A 26,293-nucleotide genomic window follows, 5' to 3' on the forward strand; every position below is an offset into this window, starting at 1 on the left:
CCAACCATCAAAAAACGGCACAAATACCTAGCTAGCCCCATAATATTACATAGGTAGGAATGCACGAGTAACACTGGAGGCCGTAGTTTCTTTTTCTATCTATAGTCTACTTGAATACGAAGCATCAGTCTTAGCTAAAAGTGATACTATAGTGGCTAGATAGTGGTTGACTATAGGGATCAACAGTGGGGTTCAAGAATTAAAAATCCCATTCATTTTCTCCAAAGCTGAAATGATAATTAGCCATATTATCAGAAGTATTCAAGTAAAAAAAAAAAATCATAGTTTTTCCACAATCTCAGCCAAAAATACTACAATACTCACAATCCTTGAGTGTCAAAGCAACGTCTCTGATTGGTGGGGTCTCCTGTTAACATGGAAATGTTGACCAAGCCCACAAAGGAAAGCTGTCAAGTTGCTGACAATGCATGCTGCCGTGGTAAGAAGCAATAAATACGCAAACTAGGATAAACCATCACATTTCATCTCAAATGTAAACACCACAGTGACAAAAAAGTAAAAGAGAGCTGCATATGTGGTTTCACAAAGAATTAAAAGAATCCCTATGGATTGTGGTATATGTAGTTCCTTCCTTCCTTCCAGTAAAGAAATATGTACACAGTCTTGCACTTTACCTTTTTTTCCATTTTTAAAAGCTTTTATTTGCGTCGGATCAAATGTTTTATAGTAATGGGTACCCTGGTAGCTAATTTATGTGGTTCATGCATTGGAAGGGCTGTAGTGAGGAGTTTGAAAAATGTCTATGGTGGATTTGAATGGCAAATGTCACAAAAAAAATGTGGGCGGGCACTATTGAGCCCTACTACTGTTTGACAGCATAGGCTACTATTATAACTAAAAGTAGTGTTAATTAGATAAGGGCTGAATGCTAATTTGACTGTTTGACGAATCAAACTACAAGAAAGCCTTAATTCTTGGCTATCTGTTATATAGCCTAAGGTAAAAAGTAGTTAAATCTTAAATCACTGTTCGATGGTTCTAGACCACAGCAACAGCCTTAATTTTTGTCGAAAAGAAGTATTAGTTTAAGTAGTCAAAAGCTTATACCATCATTTGATAGTGTCGTACCACACAAGAAAAAGAGACCACATCAGAGGAGATGGCTTATGGCCACTGAATAGAATGATGACGATGAAACTTTATCACCTTGATCGGCCTCGGAGAGACATGGAGAAGAAAACACATTTCAGATATTTTCAGATGTCAGAGAGTAGATTTGACAACTTGGCCTGTCATCTGTGGTTATTTATCTCACACCAGAGTCCACACAGTATGTCTGTGGAAGTTTCTATGAAACTGGTCTTTTTTGATGCTACAATGCAAACCAACCACAGTGCCAGCAGTCTTCTTCATTTTGACACACAGGCAGATTTTTTAGGTGTACTTTAGGTCACATGCATAGGCCGCCATATAGGTTCAGGACAGTGGGAACCTACAGTATATGCTACCATGTAGATTTGACACAGAAGTATTCATCAAGCTTAATAGTGGCCTTTTTGTTAAATACAAGGACTTCATTTTTATTTCAGAAGATGTTTCCAGCTCTGATACACACATACAACTTAAGTTTCCTCTTCCCTAAGTCACAAACCTACACAGATCCATTGAAGGCTGCTAATTAACCATGTAAACTGGTCTGTGTGTATTTTTAAATCTCAGTATAAGCTTCAAAAATCTGCAATAAACTACAAACTGCACACATATTATAAAACTGAGTCAATCACACACAGGACAGAACTGTCTGTTAATCTCTTGGTTGCTATTTCACAGCTGACCCTTTAAGCATCCCAATGCTGACTGTGTGTACGTGTGTGTTATCATATACATAAAGAAGTACATACTGTATGATATTTCATGTGTGATTCCCACAAAACCCACCCTTGTGCATCTAAAAATGTGTGCTTTGTGCTTCTATTCTTCCATTAATCCAAGTGCTGCTGAGTTTGTGCAACACATGTGAAATATTGTGACTCTCTGAACTGTGTATGTAGGTTCCCCTCCATTTATGATAGCTTAGTGTGTCTCTTTTCTGTCTGTGCTCATGGCTGTAAGTGTGTGTGGCTGTCCAGTTGTGTGTATGAGTGTCTCTAACCTGCCATGACCAAGAGGTTTCCAGCAGAAAATTCAGGATTTGGATTAAAAGCTACTTCATCACTTTCTTCTGTCACACAATCACACATGTGCACACAACACACACAGACTCAGTAACTCTCGAGTTCAAGTTTATTATTTTTCTCCCTTCAGACAACAGCAATATATCACCACAGAAGAAGAACAAAGAGCGACAGAAATGTTAAAAAGTGCAGAAGAAAAGATGAAGAAAAAGAGAGGAGAGAAGCAGAAATCCTCCTTGTTATCATATCAATTACTCTGCGTGTGATTTCTGCTCTGTATCTTATTAACTTTATTGGTTTTTAATTAAACACTGTTCTGTGCAGAGACTTGCTTGGGTTTATGCCTGGTGTTTGAGCACACATTTCCCCCTGTGAGTGTCTCCGTGCATGTTTTCATTACTTTGCATCCAACTAAATATTCAGTAAACTACAGGTGGTGGGATCAGACAAACCTAACCAAACAGAAAAGCAAAGGAATCATTACCATTTAAATAACATTTCTACCACGTGTCTGTCTCTGTTCTCTTCCTCGACAAACACAAACACACATACCCAAATCTATTGAGGTGTGTGTATCTGAATGACCTCAGTCACAGTGACAACGAAGAGAGACAGACGGGGAGGAAATTTCTGCAATAATAATAAAGTCAGACAGAAATTCCTAGACTCTTTCATTAACAAACAAAGTTTATGTTTATTGTTATATTTAATTTAATAAGATATAAAAAGTGTAAAGGACTGTCATTTCAAATATCAGGTAGATATCTAATTCATGCAGTAAGGCAGTTAAATTTGATGTATCCGCATTCAGTTAACCAAATCTAAATGAAGAATTCAACAGAATCTGGCTGTACTGTGCTCGGCCACGCACCATCAGTGATCTGTCTGCAGGTCGTGCAGAAGTGCAACGCCATTCTGCCTAAGATACGCGCTGATTCTCTATCAGAGCTGTGTCTGGCAAAGTTAGAGATGAACAGAGCAGACTGACACAGATAGGAAGTCAGAAATGGGAATGCATACTGGAGCATCCAGGAAATTTCAAAATAAAACACCAGGTACAGACTGGATATGGTACATCCCATTGTTATATCAACATTATATCAAAATAGCCCCCCAAATGAGCAGCAACTCTACCTTAGAAAGGCAAAGTTTAATTTTGATTGCATGTTGATCTTTTTATTATTACATGATCTTTTGATTTAGCTACTCTGGGCTACATTCGGCTTTTGAAACAGACCAGTAGGTGAGGGTGCTTACTGGTGGATGGAGCAAAAGTGTGGTATAGATGGATTTGGTTGCAGCTGCTGTGGGTTTTTGGGGTAACTATGTTCACCAGGCAGAAACATGTGGTATTGATCTGCACTTATGCATTGGCATGTGTAACATTACTCTTAAAGCTAACTCATTAGCCCTTTCCACACAAGCACAAATCCCCTTAAAAATCTGCTTTATGAAGGTTAGCATGTTTGAACACAATGGAATGCATTGGTGTCCTGGCAGCCCTACATTATGTCTACAGAAAAATCAGGGTGAAATGGTGTTTAAACACAGTGAGATATATTCAGGAAAATTTGCCGTGAGTAGATTGGCAGTTTAATTTGTATATCATAAAGGCAAAGCCTGTAGTTTGTTTGCTATCTTGGATAAGCTATTTATCAGACTGACTTTGAAAAAAGCCAGCAAAAATAATTTATGTTTTCTTTCCCTGTAAAATCATGAGAACTGTGATCACACATCTTAGTGACAATCTAGAATATTTTGTGGCACATCTGTATCTACTGGCACTGTGACTTTTTAAATAATGTATTTTTTTTTTTTTATTATGTGCTTTTTTTTTTACATGTGATGTAATAGCACTGTGTTATAAGTGTTATCATCAAGACATTATTATGTAAGTAAATAAATACATAAATATCAGCAAAATCCTGCCAAATCTGCAGCATCTTTAGGACACAAACTGCAAAGACACAACACAAGAACTTTACACAGGTTACTTAATAGATGCTGCTGTAAAATAGATGGGGAGAATGACTTTTGTAAGTCTCATAAACTCTCCCAGTTGACTTGTTTTATGATCAGATTTTGATCCATTTGGTCCAATAATATTTGAAAGCCATATTATTCTACTGAGGTGTAAAGAGCTGAGAGAAAAGCAGTGCACCCTCTTACCTGGCTCAAGTAGAAAAGACTGTTTTGCATACGCTCTTTGAGTCTACAAAAATGTTGAAACATGAGGAAACCTGCAGAGGCTCTTCTGCATAATTATGTACAGGTATGTACATAGAAAGAGACTTTGAAAAACATACAATCCTTTGAACCCTATAAACCCATCCAGGATGGTAAGAATCTTAACACCAAATAATTGAGTGAATGCTTATTTTTTGTGTGGCCAGATCTATCTTCTAATTTAAAGAAGGACTAGAGAAGCCCAACACATCTTCAGCAGACAGCATGAATCTGGTTCTGCTCGTGGTTTCTGCACAATAAAAGGTTTTTCCTTGCTTAGTTTTTGCTATGATGCAAAGTGCTGTACTAATGACAGATGATATAACATTTCTTATGAATTGGTAATATATTAATAAAAACTGAAATTGATTTCTCTTAATGTTGAAATATTAACTTCGGGGATAAAAGAAGAGCAGATAATAGAAGGACCTGTGTCAGTCTTTATTCCTGTGAACTGTTTGAGGGGAAAGTATGTTTAAGTTAGCATTTGGGGGATTTAGTCTTAAACTTCTGGCAGCTTTTTACCCAGGAATGTGTGTGATTAACTGACTTAATGATACATCATCACCTTCACATGTCAGTGCCAGAATTACTAGCCAGTTAATCTAATTATTAGCAGTTTTACTGGGCCTGCAATACTGGTCAAAGTGCTGTTAATCAGCTGTCTACAGCCATACTGCCTGGATCTATAGCATTTCTGGGTGTTAAGCAGTTTGGTGGTATTTTGATCTAGAAAATGAATATAAGATTGTATGTAGGATGTGCCATCTTCCACTGGAGCATGGATATGTAGACATCAACCTGAAAGGAGACCGGGGGGTGGTGATGCTAACACAGTTAGAATTAGCAGCACTAAGCAAATCCGTTTGACATTGTTTTCCTGTAGACACTGAGATCTCCTATTAAGCAAGGTTATATTAATATTACTACATTTTTACTTTTATTTCTTGGTGTTTCCTTTATTTTGGACTAGTCGACTAGTCTGAATTTGAATGGGCATTCAATTAACTTTGGTAATAATCACAAAACACATCCCTAACTTTTATATTGTCTTACAAACCATTATTTAAAACATTTTTGTTTGTTTGGGACATGCTTCACGGCTCCTGTAAGAAATACACAGTAGGAGAAATTGCTCTAAAGCTAATAGAGGATTTCTCCCCTCTAGTCTTCACTCCTTAGACGCAGACTGCTTTCTCGTAAGAAGACAGAAATTACTCTGATAAACAGAACGATTTGATGTAATTCTCTAAATTCATAACCATATTTCCCTGCTTTGGTCTGATATGGAGGCATTATGCGGATTACAATGAGTCATTGTCTTTAACTGGATTGTGCTCCTGCATGAGCGAGAAGAAGAAGATTAATTTCCTTTTCCTGTCAAACAGGAAACTGTTCAATACAAGAGTCTGCTGAACAAGTCTATGACTTCCTCTGTGTCAATAAACACACAGGCAAAAAACACACACAGTCACTTACTGATGTTTTCACACATACACACACAGGTTGTGAGACATCAGTCAGACCCCGTGGTTATGAGTTTTCATCTCTCTTTCATTTTCATTCTCCAGTTTCATCATTCTCTCGCCTCTCTGCCCGCTTCTCTTCTCTCCTCTTTCTTTTTCCTGCCTTATTGTTTTTCATCATCTCTCCATCGCTCCCTTTATTCTGTTTCTCATTCAAGCTCGCTGCTTCTCTTTCTGTCTCTTTCCCTCTCATATCAAGCCTCTCGCTTGCTCCGTCTCTCTCCCTCAGGCAAGCTGTGTTTATATTTCAGTCGTTTATTTCTACAAATGTCAGACAGTGTTTCTGCCCTCCGTCTATTGATCCACGGAGAGAGAAAGAGATGGGGAGAAAGGGGCCGGGGGAGGGAAAAAAAAAAGGGGGTGAAAGGCAGCGACAAGGAACGAAGCAGAGAGAGAGATTTTATAGATGGAGGAATAAAAGATATGAAACAGAGGTGGAGAAGCAGAAAGAAAAAGAAAAAGCAGGATAAAAGTGTGAAAGGTGGAGAGGGCCTCCAGTATTTTAATCACTCTTTCTCTCAGATCACTGAGCAACCACAGACTGACTCAGGCTCTCCTCTCCTTTATTCTCCATTTCTACTCTCCGCTACACCCCTGCTGCCTGCTCATAGTATAAACATCACTCCGGCAACTGAAATATAGATAGCAAGACAAAAAGAACAACAGTGGAAGGATGGATCGATAGACAATCAGACGGACTGAAAAAGCTGTTAGCAAAAGAAGACTGAACTAAAATCAAGTTTGCTACCTTTCTACTGCAGGTGGATGTACAGTTCATGTTTATAGTTTTCATTACCGTGAAAAGTGTCGAAAAAGCTCAATATCATGTACTTGTCTCACCGTTTATGCAACAGACAAGTTTGGCCATGATTTTCTACACAGTCAACAAAGTCCCAACAAATCATCTGACACTAATCAAAAATTAATGATAAGTGTTTACCTACTAAAAGAAAACAACACAAAATTGCAATAATCATCAAGGTGCATAAACGTCAGTGGCTAAAATTGGAAAAAGAGTAATGCTTTTGATATCTATGTGTCCATGTCCTACCTGCACATTTGGTTCTGGTAATAAGTGGCGGTCCAGGTTTCCCCGTCCCTCCCTCTCCTGGTCTGGTCAGCAGCACTCTGATCTCGTACTCTGTGTCCGGGTCGAGATGCCATAACTTGTAGTTTGGAGAGTTCACAGCATGAGTCTCAGTCCAGCTGCCTGATGTCATACGGTACTCAACCTACAAGAAAATAGCATAACAGTTATTGGTTTAGGCATTAGGATGGATGTTAAACCTGCAACCAGTGCGACAAGGGTTGTTTCCTCTCTACACGGGCAGATTATATCTTCTGGCTCATTTATGCCTTACATCAAAAATGTATATGGACATAGACAGAGCCTTCTGTCTGTACTCTGTGGTTATTTTGTCATTTCCTCATGTTATCTAGAAGCTAATGGATGCCAACCAAACGTTGCAATACCCCGACTAATAGTGGGGGTGTTGCAGTGCTGGACAATGTAGCCAGCAGTTCCAGCCAGAGCAGCAAAACACAACAAAGAAGAAGAATTTGAAAAACGGTGGAACTTTACTTGATCTTTCTGTGGAAATGTTGCAAGTTGTTATTGTACAAAAGATTTATGTGCAGCTGAACAAAGGACAGACAAGGCAGCACACTGATTATTTTTATGTCCACCGCAACATTGGTTCCCAACCCGGGAACTGGAACCGCCTAATGGGGGAACTAAAGATTTGTCGATTCTAAGGCTGCCAAAATTAGATTTGCACACATGTTTTTAGTCAATATGTGCAAAATTAGATTTGCACATATTGACTAAAAACATGATTAAACACTTATTAAGTAGTTTATACAATGCAAAAAAAAACAACATATGCAAGCCTTTTATCTTGGGGTTTTATCAATGAAACAATTAGAACCGATGCCAATTATTGACAGCAATGTATCACTTTTCCTTTTGGTGTGGGCCTGACCTGCAGCTTTTCTTAGGTGCATGTAAGGGGGTTTCAAGGTTTAATGATTGGAAAAACTGCTTTACAACAAACCAGGTGAGTGTGAGTATGTGACGGCTATATCGTTTAAAAGGCTCACACATTGATGAAGTCTTCATCAAGTCTCAGACCTACTCAAAGAACTAATATGAAAGCACTTTTAAGAAGCTTTTTATGGGTGGGTGGGTGGGTGGGGGGTAAGAATCTCTCTTTGACCTGAACACCAAATACTGTTTTTGTCCATTTTTGTCTGCAATGTATAAAAAATAATGATCTATGAGAGTTATTGCTTCATGAAACAGCTTGTCAAAAACTGCAGTGGCCTGAGGAGAAAAACTGGCTGTTTAAAACTGATGTGTTAAGGCCAGCTAATTTAGTCTCAAAAGCCTTGAAAAGAAGATGAACTGGTCTGTTTGATAAGTCTCTAGTTTGTCTTCAGTCTCCTCTTCGGTTTCATGACAATAAAAACATCTACATTGCACCCTGATCCAGAACTCGTTAAATATTTGGTGTCATATAAGCCCATTGGGGATTGGTTTATGATTGTATTTAAGACACAATTATCAAATAAAAAACTTCAAAACTTATACCTCCTTCAGTATAATAGGTCCATCTCCAAATATAGAGTTAGCGTTCAGCTGAATCAGCAGATACGTAGGGCCGACACCGAGCAGCTGGGGTGGGGCGATGGGGTGCGGAGGCTCTGAGGAGAGAAAACAATTAACAAGATCATAAAGATTTGAAAGGTTTCAAAAAGACTCAGCAGATGAATGAAAGGGACCAAAACAAGGTCAGAGCAGAACAGTAGAGGGCGGTGACACAGGAAATAGCCACACATACTATAGTCTCCGATATACAAACCTCCCTTCGTGTTACAGCTGGCATTTGATATTTTTGGGCTCAAGTGATTTTTTTACCAACTACCAGCTGAAAACCTCAGCAACAGAGATGACAAAGATTGTTAAGGACATCCTTGCAAGTGGCAACTGCACTGACCTTCAATAACGTGAAGAGCCAAGCTGCAGGAATGTCATGGAGAATTAATTGGATCATCTTTGTGGTCTAAAGTTACAAATAGAAATTTCTGTCTCAAAAGGTAATGCTGTTTGAATATTGACACAATCTACTCTCCAGCTCTTGCTTTCTTTTATCAATATGGCCTGTAACTTAGAATTACTTGAGGCTTCATTTTATGCATAATGTACTGCAAAGATATCACTTTCATCTCAAAGCAAGTACTCACATTCTTCAAAGCGGTGACATTTTTGCTGTGTTGCCCGAATGAACATATCTATTTATGCAAAACCTCTTATTGCAGCTGTATCACATCAAACTATTTCCACAACCGTCAGAACAAGAAACTGGGAGTTGTTATTGGTAAGTGACTTCTGAATGATAATGATTCATATTGATGTCTTCGGCTTTCTAACATTCTTTACACTTTTATTCAGATGTGGTTAATATTTTTTTCATTTAAACAAGAATAGTGCCTCTGAAGAACTTTGGTGAGTTTAAAACGCAATGATAAGAAGAAGGAAGAGATTTTTTATTTATTTCTTTATTGGTCAGGACAGCTGAAAACTAACAGGAAATATTGGGGAGAAGGTTGGGTAAGACATGCACCAAACAGCCCCAGGATCAGAACTTATACCTGCGACCAGTACGTTGAGGACTACAGCCTCTGTACAGGGGCACCTGCTCTGCCAACTGTGCCCAGCACTTAGAAGGGGGTGTATTTGGTTTAATTTCTCTAGAATGATTTAATATGAGCCTCCACTTTAACTGCTCATTGTGTTCTGTGATTTAGTAAACTAATTCAAATGCATTTCTTAACCTACGACAGCATTTATGCTTATCTTTTAGCATCGGATTTTTGCTTGTGCCATATTGAAAATGACACCGAAGAGTAACTGTGTTTGCACATATTCAGGTCATCCTTTATTATGTACAAATGATTTATATCCACTGAAAATAAACAACCAATCAGGAATCAGATTAATGACTGCTGATCTAAAGGGGCATTGGTTAGCAATGACTTGCTTTGTTTTTCCAAAACAGAAAATGGTAACTCATGGTGCCATCCAGCATCCGATTGCAAAGCGAGTCAAATCTTTCTCAAACTGTTGTATTTTTTTTAATTAACATAGTTTTTACTTTTGAGATTTACCAGTATACAGTATGGGATTGGCACCTAAACCTACTTATGCATGGCTATATTTTTAGAAAAGGTGCACTTACATATTGCATAGGTATATAGAAAGTACAATAGTTTGTTTGCAGTCTAGCGATCAATGATATGCAAAAGACAGATGGGGACTGGCTTGCAGAACCTGCACGTTGATGGATGACACATCCTTACTTAGTTACTCTGGCCTCAAAAGAGTTACTTGCTCAATTGCATATCACCATTTTTGTTTATGTTTATGTCAAAATGAGGAAGAAAAGCTTTTAAAGGGGTACCTGCTTGATCTGTATTTGGAGACTGAGTTACTGGTGGTCAATAGCCTCTATAATAAGCAAATCAGTAAACACATTGGGTAAAGAGTCCCTTTTCTGTTAAGTTTAAGGGCCATACATAGTGAATGTAGAATATTTTTGATGATATCTGCTGTGTGCAGGGCAATATCAAGCTTTGGCATTCCAACTTTCCTCCATTCCCAATGATTCCCAGCTAATGTTCATCACTCCCTGCCTCTTTTATATACACAACAGGAGCTGGCTCTTATTTCAGAGTTAGTGATGTATTTAATACCCTTTTTTAAAGATTTATTTTTGAGCTTTTTATGCCTTTATGGACAGGGATGAGAGAGCTAGTGAGAGACATGCATACATGGGGCGTGCCCTAAACCCCTAGGCCACTTGCGTTCCATTTAATTCACATTTAAAAAGCCAAAATGGTTCTAAATGAAGAGCTGCTAGGGAGCCAAAAGACCAGCTTTTATAATGGGGCTTTTCCACTGTGACTTCGCTGCGCCGAATCAAACCAAGCCTTGCTGATTTACTTTTCCATCAACAGTGCCACACCGGGCCACCCTAGAATGGTCCTGCCCTGGAGCAGGGCCCAAGCCTGCCTTGAAGCACTGCTGTGGTGTCACAGTGGTCCATCATCATTCAGGGACACTTCGTAGATATGTTTAAGTAGCAACAGCTGCACCAAACTTATACCTAAATACCAGGCAGATTACCAATAGAAATGAAACTTTGAAGCAGAAACAATCGGTGCTTCTTCTTCTTCTTCTGGCAGAACAAAACAACGCTTACTGAGGTGCAGCTATTTGATGTTATCGACTCAAATGCTGCGTCATCAGCTCTAGACTTGCCCTCAAATGGGTGGCTCGGTTGTTGTGCTGCACTAAGCTGCTGTGCTGAGTCAAACCAAGTAGAGCCAAGCTGCTCGATGTAATGGAAAAGCCCTATCACTGAGCTTAGACAATGAATGAAGGTGGACAGACAATGACAGTGAAAATGCAACCAAGATCACAGATTACTATGCTTTTACTGAACAAAACTGCTTGGTAGAGATGGACCCTACACAAGTGTTATCTGATTCTGCTATTTCGCACTTTTGTGTCACTACTTTCAGGACTTATAAGTAGCTGTTGTTCTTAATTCTTATTTGATCAGGTGGTACAGTTGTTATCAGTACAAAACTTTGGCACTTCTCTATGCAGAAATCACATCTTACCCCATCTGGAGTTCTTTACAGTGATGTGACAACATCTAGAAACCACCTATATTGGCCATAACAGCTTTATCTGAAATGGGACTGCTCAAATTGTTGTTGTTGTTCAACATGTCTCCAAATTCAGCTGCATTCTACATCCTGCAATGCTCTCAGTAAACAAATACTGTATGTTTGTACTTGTGTGTAAATGTGATGGATGTGTGACGGTTCAGGGCCAGTCAGTCTGATCAGAGCGAACTGTCAAACATTTGTGATTGACAAGCCGAAAGCACAACATGCACAAACACACAACCTTTAACAGGCTGCATCAAAGATTTATCTACTTGACACATACACAGACAGATCAGCACATGAATTAATCAGAGAGCCTCTCTCTCCACATACACACATATATATAAATATACACAGGCTAAATCATACAGATTTTATCTCTCTTAGACACTTTCTCAAACACACTGCCAGGCTGTGTTGATATCACTATGAAGATAGGGGGGAAATGTGATTTTTTGCAATCCAGCTTCCATCATATCATATCAAAGTAAGTATTATCTAAATTATATGTGTGTATGGGTGTGTGTGTGTGTGTGCATGTGTGTGAATGTTTTTTCCTTTAATAGTTATATTTTGCAGTGCTGTCACCTCCTCTTCTCTTTGTGTGTGTCTGCATTTCTGTGTGTGTGTGTGTTGAATGTGGCTGTCAGAGAGGCGCAGGCTGGGAAGCGTCTTTTTAGCAACAGATGAAACACTGTAGTTTGACAGCACTAGCTATGTGTGTGTGCAAACACAGACACACAAACACACAACTGCAAACAAACATGCAGACAGAGTTGAATCCAGATAATGAATGTTGAAGTGACTTTAGAAAAAACCAACAACGTCAACAAGATGTCAGCTCCAAACGCCATCAAATTCACAAAGTAAACAACGGAATGATTAACAAACGCACAAGTAAAGAGAAAATCAAAGATAAGCTATTCAGGCGTAGAAAAGAGTGGGTTTCCTACTAGCAGTCGCTGTGTCAACTTATTTGTGTTACTTTAAAACCAATGAATATCGAACAGCTAAATAATAGACATAAAAATGAAACAGAGAGGATTGTAAGTGGGTCATTATGTGACTCCAGAGAAAACAAGCACTGGAACCGATTCAGGCTTTAGTTTTTTGTTCCATCACTTGTCGTTTGTACAGTTGACCCAAAAAGAAATCATCAATGGTGTTGTTTGTGCGATGGGTTTGTTGTCACCATGTTTTTCATTATTAATCAGACGCATGAACCCTTGCAGTGTTGCTCATTTTTTAGGTCAATTGTAAATGATAGTAAGAAAACAAATGAGGAAAACTTCAAAACCAGCGTGTCATTTCTGACCTAACCCAGCTGTGTGGTTAATTTGCATTAACTGTCACTCACTTTCTTCGCAGATAAAAAATCTCCTGAGGCATTTTTAGTAGATTAAGCATTCATAACAACAACACAAAAAAAGAATAAGAGAAATAAAGAGGACAGACGGATATTTTGTTTGAGCTTGGCACCCACTAGGCATGTTCTTCTTTGTTGTCCGTCGTCAGCAACCTTGTCAATAAAGTTTAGGTCTTGCAAACCGCTGCTGACATCACCACGGAGCTCACTAGAGGACATTTGACCTCGAGAGCAACAGTGGAGCGTGTGCACGAGTTTGTGTGTTTCAGCCGTATCGACAGCCAACAGTGGTTGTAGGTTTTCTTTAGTTCCATGGCGCCTGCAGCCTCAGCCGTCACCGTCGCTTACTGTGAGCATGTGTGTGTGTGCATGTGTGAGATTGTGTCTGTGTGACATTTCAGAAGTGGACGATTACAGGTTTAAGACAGTTGTATATATTCCTGTCCTCTCAAGTCTGATAAATGTTGTGTGTTTGTGCGTTTGTGTGTGACAGTAATATTGCAGGAGCTTTTTAGGCCAGGGGTTGTGTGTAATGCATGCTGGCATGGTGTGTTTGTGAGTGTGTTGAAGTGTGTGTGAGCGTGATACGAGCTGGCGTGATGATGCACTCTGTCACTGTAGGAACCAGGGGGCAAGGCTTTATTAGAGTTCGGCTCTGACCAAACTACTAGTGACACAAAAACACACACAGATAAACATCTACATAGTTTTATGTCTCACACGCAAACACAACACAGATACACAGTATAGATGTTCAGTGTATCTGGTAGGACCTATAGGCTATAGGAGGGGATCATTTTTCCTATGATTTCTCTATACCTTAACACTTCCTCTGTTCCTGAATAAAAATTTTACAATATCAAGACTGCCATTAAATACCCAAAGTCTTCTTAAGGTCTTTTTTGATCAAATTGTGCTTTATTTGTAACATAATTTATAAATTCTTATTTAGGCAAAGCTATTGAGTTTACACTTACAGAATATTGGCACTGTGTTAAATAAATAAGCAAAAGTAAGATCTATGAATAAAGAAATATTAACAATTTCTACACATCCACTGACATTAAAGCATAGGTTTAAAGGAATCTTAAGATTTTAAAACTAGCAATCAACAGCGTATTTATTCATACTCATAATGTATACTTACAATATGACAACACATCAAATTATTGAGTCATGAATAGGGATTGACATTGCTTATATCTGATTTGTCGATATTTACAAAATAATTTTAGCCAATACCGATATCTAAATATAGTTCAGACCTAAAACTTAGTCCTTCAACCAAAGAATTTAAAATTTTAGGATGAATTAATCAACAAATTTCAGTCCTTAAATCTCTTTAAAGTGTAAGGAATGATAGTGAACAAAGAAAAGACTTCAGCTGAAGTCGGTCTTATGGTCCAGCCTAAAACTCCACCAACTTATTTGTTCATATGACTAGTACTTGCCGCTGATATAGGCAGATTTTTATTGGCTGTAAATATTGGCAGAAATTTTCATACCAAAATTCAAATGTTTTCTATCTTCTGATACCAAATATACCAAAACTATAGTGCACTCCTTGATATGAATAAAGCAAAAATAATTTAAAAAAAACCTTACAATTCTTCAGTAGGAAAATCTCAGGTTTTATTATCTTGAAACATCAGTTTATTTTAGTTTATCTTTTCTGCTCATAACAGTCAAAGTTTTTCTTTGGAAAAAAGAGAACCATTTACAGTTCAACACATTTAAAGTCTAGAAAGGTAGTCCAGCAAAGCTGATGGATTGGCTGTCAACATGTGGCTACATCTTGCAAAGCTTCAAGCTGAAACTTTTGTCCCCGTTTAGAGAACTACTGAACCAATCAGCATTATTTAAAGAAAACAAAGTGGTATCTACAGGAGTGGTTTGAGGTACTTTAAGCCTGTAAACAATGGCCGCCACGGGTGCAGTGGTTAGCTTTGATGCAGCTATAGAGGCAGTTTTTAATCAGAACTGGACAACATTTCTTTATTTAAGAAGAGCAAAGAACCACAGTGAAAGCTTTCCTTGGTACCTTTTTCCTGACTGGCTTGGTAAGAGTTTAATTTGCCAACTGGCTCAACAGATAGCAAACAATAATAACGACTGCCTGTTGAGTTTGTGTTATGTAGTTTACTCTACTAGATCATCTGTTTGTTGCTCTAAATAGCTCATAATGAATGTGACTGACAGAACATTTGTCTAAGGTCTGCCCTTCTCAAACACTGTCTATGGAGCTTTGACCAGATGGATGAAAAGCATAACCCATGCCACTGACATACGAAACGGTCATGGTCACGGGCATGTCACATTACTAGAAGGTGGCGGGGAGGCTAAAATTTGTACAGGTTTAACAGGAGCAAGGAAACAACAAAGTTAACTAATCCTTTGATTTTGAGAAAGACCTTAGCTGCTGTTGTGATTAGAAAAGCTCTTCAAAATTTATGTTTTCATGTTTTGCCAGAAAGTTCAAGGGTTCTCATTGCACGGTTTCACATCCCAATGTAAAGATAACAAGATTTTCCTTTAATGAAAGTTCTGTTTTTCTGCATTCAAATTCAACTCCTCTTTTTATTACTAAAGAGTTTTGCTACAAAGTGGTCATTGTTTCAACCTTGGTTGTGGCTGTATTTCATAGGAAGTGACATTATGATTTAGTGTATATGCAACCAAAACTAGACCTGTGGTTTGTCTTCGATTCAGTTATGTTTTATCTTACTGATTCAATGAAACACATTAGATTCAGTTGTGATGAAAAACCTCCCAAAATGTATGATTTCCAGTCTTTCAAATTGACATTTAAGGTTGCTTTTGTTTACTTCACAATAACCTAACAATTCTATGTTGGATGACATGGGAAATTTTAGGATATCAGCTTGTTTCCTTTGCATTTGACTTCGCAGACAAAAAATACCAAAAACATTTTGTTTGAAAATAATGAGTACAAGTAGCTATTTCACTATAAAAGCCGAGATCTGTCCACTGTTGGATTTTTTCACAAAGAAAATAGAGTGACTCTAAGTTTACGCTGACCACGTTTTTAATGCCTTTTATATTGGCATGTTTTAAACTGATATTTTGCCTGTATTTTAATGATTCATAGCATCTGAAAGCTACAAAAATAAATCTTCAGTTTATTTTCAAGTCAAAGAGAAAGATCACCATCTAAATTTCAGCAAAAGTTTTGCAAAGCTTTAGTACCAGTATTTTGCCAATGTACCCTGAAGTAAAACAATCTGTGCAGTTTACCTCCAATATTTGGTCATTCAAACAAGAAATTGACTCTTACTGGGTGCCTAGGACTTTATATATGTTGCTGTGGTAACAAAGCAGAAATTCTTTTGGCTTAATTTATTTCCGTATCTCATCAATGTCTAAAATTCGGTTTCTGTGACAACCCAGCAAAGGTTTAAGCATTATAAGGGAATCCCATGTCAAACCTCTCATACTCCTACGATACACCTGTGTCTCTACAAAATGTGTCATTTCCTTCTGATGTTGACAGCTCCAGCACACACAGTGGGCGAGGATAATGGCACATCTCTGTCATCTCCATGTTGTAAATATCAATAGACTTGGCCTGTGTGTATGTGCACGGAAGCAATCTCACTTCACCCAGCAGACCACTTTGAGCTTCTGCAAATGAAACCTGGGTTATTTCCTACAGTAAGATTTTTTTTCATATATTCATGTCATAATTTCCTACTTCCCTATGACTTTTTATTCATTTTTCCCTGTTCAGCAGAATCCTACCAGATACATATCTCTGCCAGAGTTCATCTCTTCTCCTTACTTTTCAATTTTACGCACAAAAAAATCATTAAAAAGTAAAATATTCGTAAAACTATTAATAATGCAGCTTGATTCTGTCCATATTCATGGTCGTCAGTGTCCTGCAGGAGCCTCGAATCTCCAACATGCGTACTTTTCAAGAAGTGAAATAAACATATTCCCTGCTCCTTTGATTTCTCTCTGGCTCCTCTCATCTCCCATCTGATATTTCTAATAAATAAACATGAAGCTCCTCTCCTTCCACACTCATACACGCAGTCTTCACTTCTTTATTGTGATATCTTTCTAACAACTAGACCCTGGATCAATATTCATTATTGCCAATATCTCTCAAAGCTCTGAAAGTATCTGGAGCTGATGCCTGACTATGAAACACAGCTCTTGCCCTCTGTGTGTGCTCTTGAACCTCAATCTATTTTCATATATGTAGATTGGTCTGATTCATGTTTTGACACATGTCTCCTGCTGAGCGGATTCCTCGTTTCTTTCTTTTTTGCCTTCGTATAGTCAAAAAGAGATGTTCTTGATAAATAAACATTAGCCACTTAAGTATTCTTACTAGATCAGCAAGGTCCTACTGAAAAAAGTGCATGTCCAAAACCTCCACTTTCACTTAAATGCAGAAAAAAATGATCTTTTTGTTTCAGTCAGGGACTGTAACCCTACCTTTTGCCATGTCTTCTTAGGTGACACAGGAAGTTGAACTCCCAAACCGGACAGTATCAGAGCTCCTTTATCAGAGCTGCACAGGCTCAAATTCATATTCATGATGCTCTCTTTGCTTTGATTCCTCATTTCTTTCCCCTCTGCCATCTCTTATGCAGAATAATAAACATGACTGTGCTCAGCTGTTTACATATTCAGACATACTCTTGATTCTGATATGGATATTCCTGGGATAATGAGCAGACTATTTACATTTAACTTTTCTTCACTATTTCCACTTCCCTATCTCCACCCCCCCCCAAACCTTCTTCTTCTCTGTCACTCCTGTATCGTATTCTTCCTGCATCTTTTTCCCCTTTACTCCCCCTCCTCCCTTCTGCCCTCCCCCTCTCTCTCTCCCCGGGAGATGAATTGAATATGTAAGCTATTGGATGTGAATGAATAAAGCATCCCGTCTCAAACACACATTGGTGACACCTTATTAACCGCATGTCAGCTGCACATGACAGCTGGAGCACACACGGTTGCCACTCACACACACATTTGCAGAATACACTAATGCAGCTGATTCACACCCATGTGAGCGTCCGCACACACAGCATTTGCACACACCAAGAGAAGCCTTGAGTTTACACACATCTGCATACACTGGCATACATACTCTCCTCATTAGTGTATATTGTGTTCGAGACTTACTTTTTATCAGTCAGACACAGTGATTAGATTGGAAAGAATTTCTGACAATCCAAAGGTTACTCATAACAGAAAATAATTGGGTCATGACAACAAATTTTGTCAATGACAGGGTCATAAAAATATTCAAAGGAAGCTCAATAACAAACCACACGTTGTCAAATGTAAACAAAGCAATCATAGCAAGGCTTAGTGATGCTTTTTTATAGTTATAAGCTATTTTTCTCTCTCTTTCATTAAGCTTCTGTGTTCAGTATTTTACTGCAGAAGTGAGCTATCAAATCTTAAATATCAAAAAACAGCAGGAGAAAACACAGTTTTGAGAGTTTATCCACAAAATAACTGAAATAACTAACTCACCTCTGACAATAAGTCCTGCAAAGTTGGACACACCAGAGCCCCGTTCTGATTGGGTAACACATCGGTACAGATCTTGATCCTGATTGGTGACTTCTTTGAGGTGGAAGGAGGCTGCAAACCGTCTGTGGTTGATGTTTTTGGTCAGAGCCACAGGAATATCTTCTCCATTTTTCCTCTGAATCACAGAAAAGCACAGACATAGGGTATTGCAGCAAGATGCTGGACTGTTAACTGCCTTGCTCAAGGTCAGAGGCAGCTCATACACCCACACAGATACACACCCAAAGACCCACACAGCTCCCCTCTGCCTCACTGACAGCAGGTTTGAAGGTCATGACTACAATAGAGCCGTAATGAAATCAGCAGCTATTAAACTCTTAATCATGTTAGCTGCTAGGATGTATGGCCTGGGGTCATTTTGTGTGTGTGGGCGCCTGAGTGTGCATGTGCGTGTGTGAGGATGACACTTTATTATTGGACGTAGCCGTCCTGAGGGTGGCACATTGAGTACAATGTTTCATCTCTGTGGTCTACTTCTATTCCCTTTTATCAGCAGTGTGCCTGGACAAAGACATATGATTTAATAATAAAGATATGAAAACAATTTTTTATTCACCTTCAGTTGTCTCAGTGTAATCAAATTTACTCATTGTGTTTTAAATACAATATCACTACATAGTATGATGCTAAACTGCATTTTCACTGGTCAGTAGTTGCCTTTAAACATCAAACTTCAAAATCAGATCAATCCATCCAGAATCTTATCAACAGTAAGTTGCAATGTTGCAACTTCTGAGACTTTGGGATGTCTTATTTCTGCCCCAAACCATATCAAAAATCTGTGTCAGCAATATCTACAATTGCACAACTTCAAAAGTTTTCATGAGGATAAGTTTTTGTTGAAATGAGCTCAAACAAAGTTTTCTATCTAATGTTTTTGTAAGTTTGTAATCATCTGCAAATTCTTTTAATATAAGAAACTGCTGCTTAAAAAATGTACAAAAGAAATTTAAATTTTCAAACATTTTTCGTTGAGACCCTTTAAACAGTCAAAACTGTTTGAATGGATTTTTTTATTGAGTTTGTGTTCGGGTTTCCACTCTTCCTGGAAGGAGGAAATGCTCACAAATTACAGAAATGTCATTCATTGTTGTTTTGAGAGACCCAAATCAAATTCTTTTCCATTAAATTTCATGAATTGTACTGTAAAACCTGGGTAATTGAACAACCGTTGACAAAGCAAGATATCAAGAAAAGTGAGTCAAAAATACCAGTGAAAAACCTGTCTCGTTCTTTTCCCCTACTTTAGTGATATTTGAGTCAAGTAAACGATGCATATCGTACCAAGTTATTTCGCAAATTGCCGTAGAATCTGGTATATAAGATGCCCTGGTATATAAGCCACAGTGCCTTTTAATGTGCAGCTGTGTTGCTCTCTTACAACCATCTGTTTGCACATCAACTTGCTATATTACAGAAATTAGCTCTGTGATAACTGTTTTGTGACAAACATAATGCTTGCGAGTTTTTCTGCCCTCTTACACCTGTCACTTGTTGTCCGTACTGAGGAGGAGGAAGCACACTCAACAAGGTTTATGTACTAAACGGAATACACCCCAGTTTTCTTTAAATGCAAGGTTATGATCTAATAAGGGGGAAAAGCGGTTAAAAAGTGGTGCCAAACACTGCTGTTATGGTGTGCGTTGTTCAATATTCTAGCATGTTCTGAGCAGTGAAGCATTTGCCAGCAATATGTAATGAACGGGATGAATTTATGATCACACTGTCTTGTGCAATGTGTGACTGTGGCAGTTGCACACTTTTTAGATGAAAAAGTTTGTGTTAAAAGTGCAGTTAAACACTGGATTTCACCGCAAATACTATAGCATATTATACACAGTAAACTTTCTAATTATATGAGCAAAATATTTGGTGGCATCTTTACATTTCTGGTTATTGGTGATATTCAGAGCAATGTGCAATGTCCTAATTCAGTAAATTCAGAATTTTGTTATCCACCTGTAGCCAGAGTTTATTGTTTGTCGTGTCTCGTCCTGTAGCTATGCACTGAAAGGTGGCGTTTTGCCCGGCGTTGACCTCCACGTCTCCAAGACGCAGGAAATGAGGAGATTTATCTACAGAAAAGAGATTAAACACATAAAGGAAAATTAGATTCGTTTATCACAAAGAATGCATGTGTCAGTGTCTGAAAATGTTTTTGGTTTTGTTTTATTGGTCTGTGAGATGTGACAGAGCCACAGGAAGTAATGGATTCAAACAGGTCGAGTTATCACAAAAACATCATACACATTTCAGAACATTTCCTAACCCTGGGGACGATGTTCATTATTACTGCGATTAGAGTTTACTAGAGTCACATGAAGCTGAAGCACACTGCTGTGTTGCCACTGGGAGGTAACATCACTGTCACATCCAGTATGGATAATTTGCATAGCTGCAAAGTCCTAACTACAAGGCTGAGATATGAAATAAGCCTTTCTCACCCTGAAGATGCAGTTTGGCTGTAACATTTTTATTCTGCAGAGGTGATTGCAATCATAGATTTCAGCTTTACACACACACTAGTTTACACACATGCATTTATGCAAACACGAACACACACACGAATCTGTGTGTCCAGAAATGCAGCTGTGAGAATGAATGCTTCCACTGTGAACTACTAATACTCATTCCTGTCTAATAGGAGTCCTGCTCCTCTGCCTTTAAAAGATACTTGTTCTACTACATGTTCTCAAATAACAGATCAATTTTCAACAAAAGTCATATTGAGGAGTTCTTCAGTGCTCAGGTAAGGAGTTTTTAGATTGTTATGGAGTTAATTCTTGTACATCATTATGACCCAAAAAGGCAAACAAGCCCATGAGATTGAACAGTGATGATTTCTCTGTCATAAATAATGAAACAGCTGAAGAGGTTTAACTGTCAGATGATGTAAATAATAGCAAGCTGCTAAAACACCTTTTTTTTGTTTTTGTTACATTTTCTAAGGAAAAGATTTACAACGACTGATATATTTACTGATTAAAATGGATTTTTGTGACCAGTTTGTCCACAGGTGGTGCCAAAATCAACACCAACAAAAAGTTCTTCAAAGCTTTATCGTAAGCATCTGCCAAAAACAGGGACAGAAGGGTTCTTCAGACGTCGCAAGGTGTCCAAGAAAAACAAGATTCACTCGATGGCATCACCAAATAAGGACTATTGCGTCAAAACAATGAGTTAATCCAATTAAAAATCCATACAGATGGGGTTCTGGATTATCTAGGGATTCAGCCACTTATCATTGAAAGAGGCTCTAGTCCTCAAAGCGAGCAGCCTAGGTTCAAGTCTAACCTAGGATTCCTTTCCTGTATTTTATTACCAACGTTCTCTCCTGTTTCCATTGTCCTCTCAAACAAAGGCATGAGGGCCTGTGTCCATAGTTGCCCTTCTTTTGCACTGTCAACACTCATTTTCAATACAAAACCAGTGTAGTCCAACATTTCCTGGGATCAGTTCTGAGCAGAAAAACACCCTTGGCACTGGCTGTTTTTAATCACCATGCTCACAGGAATCTCAGTGCTTCCAGTTGAAAGCAGTTTAATTTTCGGAACAGTGCCGTGCTCAGCAGTGTCCGTCCTCCTCTCACTGGCCAATCAAAGTCAAGAAGGGGCAGGACTTCTAACAAATGTGGAAAAAATTATCTGACTCACCTGTTCAGGGGTAAAATTCACAGGTATATAGCCTGCATTTTTAAGGACAGTACAACTAGATTTCAAGTTTTAGTGGTGATTTTCCTAGGAAAAAAAAATTCAAAGCATACAGAACTAGTTAAAAAAAATACAGATACATCTAAGAAAACATCAGTCAACTTTTAGAACTTAGCTAAGAAAAATGCTGTTGAAAAGCGCTCTGAAGCTAATGAAACACTGGCCCTAATAAGCCAAAAGATTATACAAATATGGACAATTTAAAGTTAACTGGCAAAAATAGATACTCCACTTTAACCAACAGAGGGTGCAATCAGCAGTTTGCATTGTTTTAACAATTACTAAACAACCTCAAAAATGATAAACTTCTATAAGAGGGCAGATGGCCAAGTGGTTAGGTCATGCCACATGTGCGCGTACGGCCCGGGTTCAAGTCCGACCTGTGACTCCTTACCCATATGACTCCACCCCACTCATTCATCCTAAAAAAGTACGACTTCTAGTCATAGACAACATTTGGGAAAATTGATATTGCATTCATATTTCCAGGTTACTCAAACAAAAGAACCATATTTATACAAAACAACTTCAATCTCATGCCTAAAAAAACAGTAACTGTGATAAACACAGTACAAGGGTATATATATAAACCACTGTGAGTTTAGTGTAAGTTTACATTCCAATTCCAAACTTCTGTGTGGCATTGACTAAGTGTGCAGGGTGTTCTTCTTTTACTTGGTGCTGTTTTTTGATGCCCTGCATGATTTGAGTATAACCATCCTCCATCAAGAGGATGGTCCAAGACATTTATATTTGTATGACCTAAAGTCAATAAAAATCCATTAAGAAGCAAAAGCACCCTCTGAGATTTCATAGCTTCTAAATGACAGATGACCCCCATGTAACTGTAATTGCTTCCTTTTCAGACACAGGGACCCTCCAGGATCCTGCCTATAGCTCTGGATTAACAGACCCCTCTGTTTAGAGTCACAGTTTGTCGTCACAACTCTTCTTTTGGCCTCTGGAAAGTAAGGGAACACTCAAGCGAAGGGGAGAAGACGACTTGAGACGTAGCTTGAATTTAAAATGGATCGCAGCCCTCGTCTCTTTCCTGTCAGTAAGAGACAAGACTGCTACTGTTCAGTGTGTGTGTGTGTATGTGTGTGTGTGAGAGACTGTGTATGTGGGTTAAAGAGATGGAGAGAGAGAAAGTGCTGAGTGGTCAGAATCTTCTCCCTCTATGATTGCCCTAATACTGTCTCATTTCCCGCTTCACTCTCTCCTATTCCCTCTTTCTCTCACAATCTCTCTCTCTTCATTCTTTTTATTTCTCTCATTCTCCCCCTACGACTTGCCTTTTCTCCTCTTGCTGCATCCCTTCTCTCCCTGTGTCACCTTCCCACTTATCTACCCGTTCAACTGCAACAGAAACCATCCCAGGTACAGTCTAATTAGTGGCCACAGCTATCAGCGTCTATTCAGCGAACTAGGACTAATTGCCGGCATGCTAATGACTCACCGCACGGGTAGCTGAGCACCTGAATGTCGTCAATGGCGATGAAGCCGGCTTTGCTGTCCGAAACCTCGGCTTCAAATATGACCTGGGAAGAAAAAGAGAGAGAAATATTTAATGTCCTTCATGATCAATATAGTACTGGCTTAGTTCATTATTGAAACAGTTTCACTCATGTGGACCACAATTATTTTCCTTTTTCAGTGCACAACAAAAGGACAAGCAGACAAAAACACAGAAACTGTATTCCCTTCAGAAAACAATTACAATCGAGCAATAAATATTTTTGCTGACAAGGAAGACGAAATGTTCTTAATTAACTTTTGTAAGATGTTTTTTTTATTTCTGCAGAGTACGGCCCTCCTTGTAAAGTGTATTTAAGGCTTTTTAAATTAAACAGAGGAGATTATTATTACACAAAGTCTCCTCTGACCATCAATTATTGTGTTATTAAAAAAAGAACTTGGGCTCAAAACTGTCTAAAACAAAAAATAAATAAAGGAAATACCATTCCTGAGAGAAAAAAGAAACTTGCATAACTGAGAAAAGCTGTGCTTACACATCACAAACTCTCAACGGCACTGTTACAGAGCATCAACTCTGTTATTGTTACCAAATCGGACACTGTGTCTCTTAAGTTTTAGACGTCTTCAGACTGCACTGGAAGCTACAAAGTAAGCATATTGCCATTTAAATTTGCTGTCAAGGTGATGGATGTAATCGGAGTTGTCACAGTATAGATAGATAGTCAGTGACAGCCGTCAGTGATGTGCATTAAACTGGATAAATACAAAGCTGCCATCCTGCTTGCTGCTGCTGGATTTATACATTCTGGTCAACAAGCCAAGAAGGATAAATGAGATACTTCCTGTTGGATCATTGTAATCTCCTTTGGTACACACAAAATGGCTGCAACAGAAATGATAATAAGTAATGGAGCCAAATGAGGAAGAAGAGTGAATGAGAGACTGTTTGTTTTTCTTTCCTCTCGCATTTTTCTTTCTTTTAAAATTTTTGTTCCTCCTTCATTCTTTATTAGCTTGTTTGTTGAACCTTCCTCCATTCTGTATATCAACTCTTTTAAAAATTAAGCATGCCAGTTTAAGGCTCATATGATATTTTACTTTACCATATTGATATGCAACTGTAACCATGTTAAATGCTAAAATATGATCATAAATATAGTTGAATAAAGTATACTTCACTGAACACATTTATCTAGTCAACACATTTTTACAACACACACTAAACTGGATTAAACAATAGTGGTGTAAAGATCCATCGATGTATATTTATACATTGATTGGTTGATTAATCATACAGTCAGATCAATAGAAAGTCAAAACATGGATCTACACCAGGGATGGGCAACCTCACGAGAGGACCATTAATTAATTAATCAAATTTTGAAAATTAAAAGAAATTTAGATCAATACAAATTTTGTAGAGAAAAATAAAATGGATAATATTCAAGTAATATCAAATAAAAAAATGTAACAAAAATTCAAAGAACAAATGTCTAATTATTAGAAATAAAAAACTAAAAATAAAAAGTACTGAATACAAATGGAAAAAAATGAAAAAGAATTTGAAAATGAGAAAAAAATTATAAAGAAAAATAGAGTAAAAAATACAAAACATGGGAATGAAATAAAAACACAAAAGAAATTCGGAAGTTAATAAATAAATTTTAACTTTTTGATGAAATCTAAAAACATAAAAACCATGTAAATAAATAAGTATATACAAATAGCATAAAAAAGAATAGATTTTTTAAAAATTCAAAAGAAATTGAAACAGTTACAATTTTTTCAATTACATGAAAAAAAAATAATAAAACAGCTTACCATATACCCGTAACTGAAGATCATGTGAGAAATGTCCCTGTTTTAATGCTTTCACAGCAGATTTTGACTATTTTCTTAAGTTTTATAATTTTCTGGTATTGAAATTGACCTAACTGGGCCACATCTAATGAGGTGGAAGGCTGCATGTGGCCCAAGGCCGCCAGTTGCCTAACCTTGATCTACACCGTCACTTTCAGCTATGAGAGCACAGTGGCCTCAATAATTTTCTTATGAAAGAAGTTTTGCAGAAGCAGGACTCTTCCAAGAGCTGGTCACCTAGCCCAACTGAGCAATTGGGGGAGAAGAGCCTTAGGAAGAGAGGTGACCAAGAACTAGAAGGTCACTCAGACTGAGCTCTAAAGAAAAAAAAAAAAAAAAAAACTCAACCTGAAAGCAATAGCATGCTACATTAGGGCTGAGTATTGCAAAGAACCTCACAATTCAATTCGATTTCGATTCTTTAGGTTGCGATTCAATTTGATATCGATTCGATATTGATTTAACTGCTTTGATGTTCATTCAGTAAGAAGTAGAAATACACAAATGACCCGTTGACAATTTTTAATAATTATTTTCATGCCCATGTGAACATATGTGGTAGGTCACCTCACATTTTTTAGCAATAAAACATTTGAAAATAAAAATCTGCACAATAATAACTTATTTGTGCATAAGGGGTACAAAAGTAAAAAACATGCCAGTTGTGCATAAACACTG

General features: G+C 37.9%; 1 protein-coding gene across 15 annotated transcripts in view; it reads right to left on the reverse strand.

The window, feature by feature from the left end:
* The window catches only part of ptprk (protein tyrosine phosphatase receptor type K), a 168,134-nt gene that overhangs the window by 56,573 nt on the left and 85,268 nt on the right, over window positions 1-26,293 (reverse strand). For all 15 annotated transcript variants that reach the window (XM_041804637.1, XM_041804628.1, XM_041804639.1 and 12 more), the window contains 5 exons: window positions 23,736-23,817; window positions 20,526-20,641; window positions 18,507-18,681; window positions 8,478-8,590; window positions 6,939-7,119 (listed from right to left, as the gene is read on the reverse strand). In XM_041804637.1, coding sequence (XP_041660571.1) covers window positions 6,939-7,119; window positions 8,478-8,590; window positions 18,507-18,681; window positions 20,526-20,641; window positions 23,736-23,817 — 667 coding nt within the window. The remainder of the gene's footprint in view (window positions 1-6,938; window positions 7,120-8,477; window positions 8,591-18,506; window positions 18,682-20,525; window positions 20,642-23,735; window positions 23,818-26,293) is intronic.

The sequence above is a fragment of the Cheilinus undulatus genome, linkage group 14 (assembly GCF_018320785.1).
Source record: "Cheilinus undulatus linkage group 14, ASM1832078v1, whole genome shotgun sequence".
Classification (NCBI taxonomy): Eukaryota; Metazoa; Chordata; class Actinopteri; order Labriformes; family Labridae; genus Cheilinus; species Cheilinus undulatus.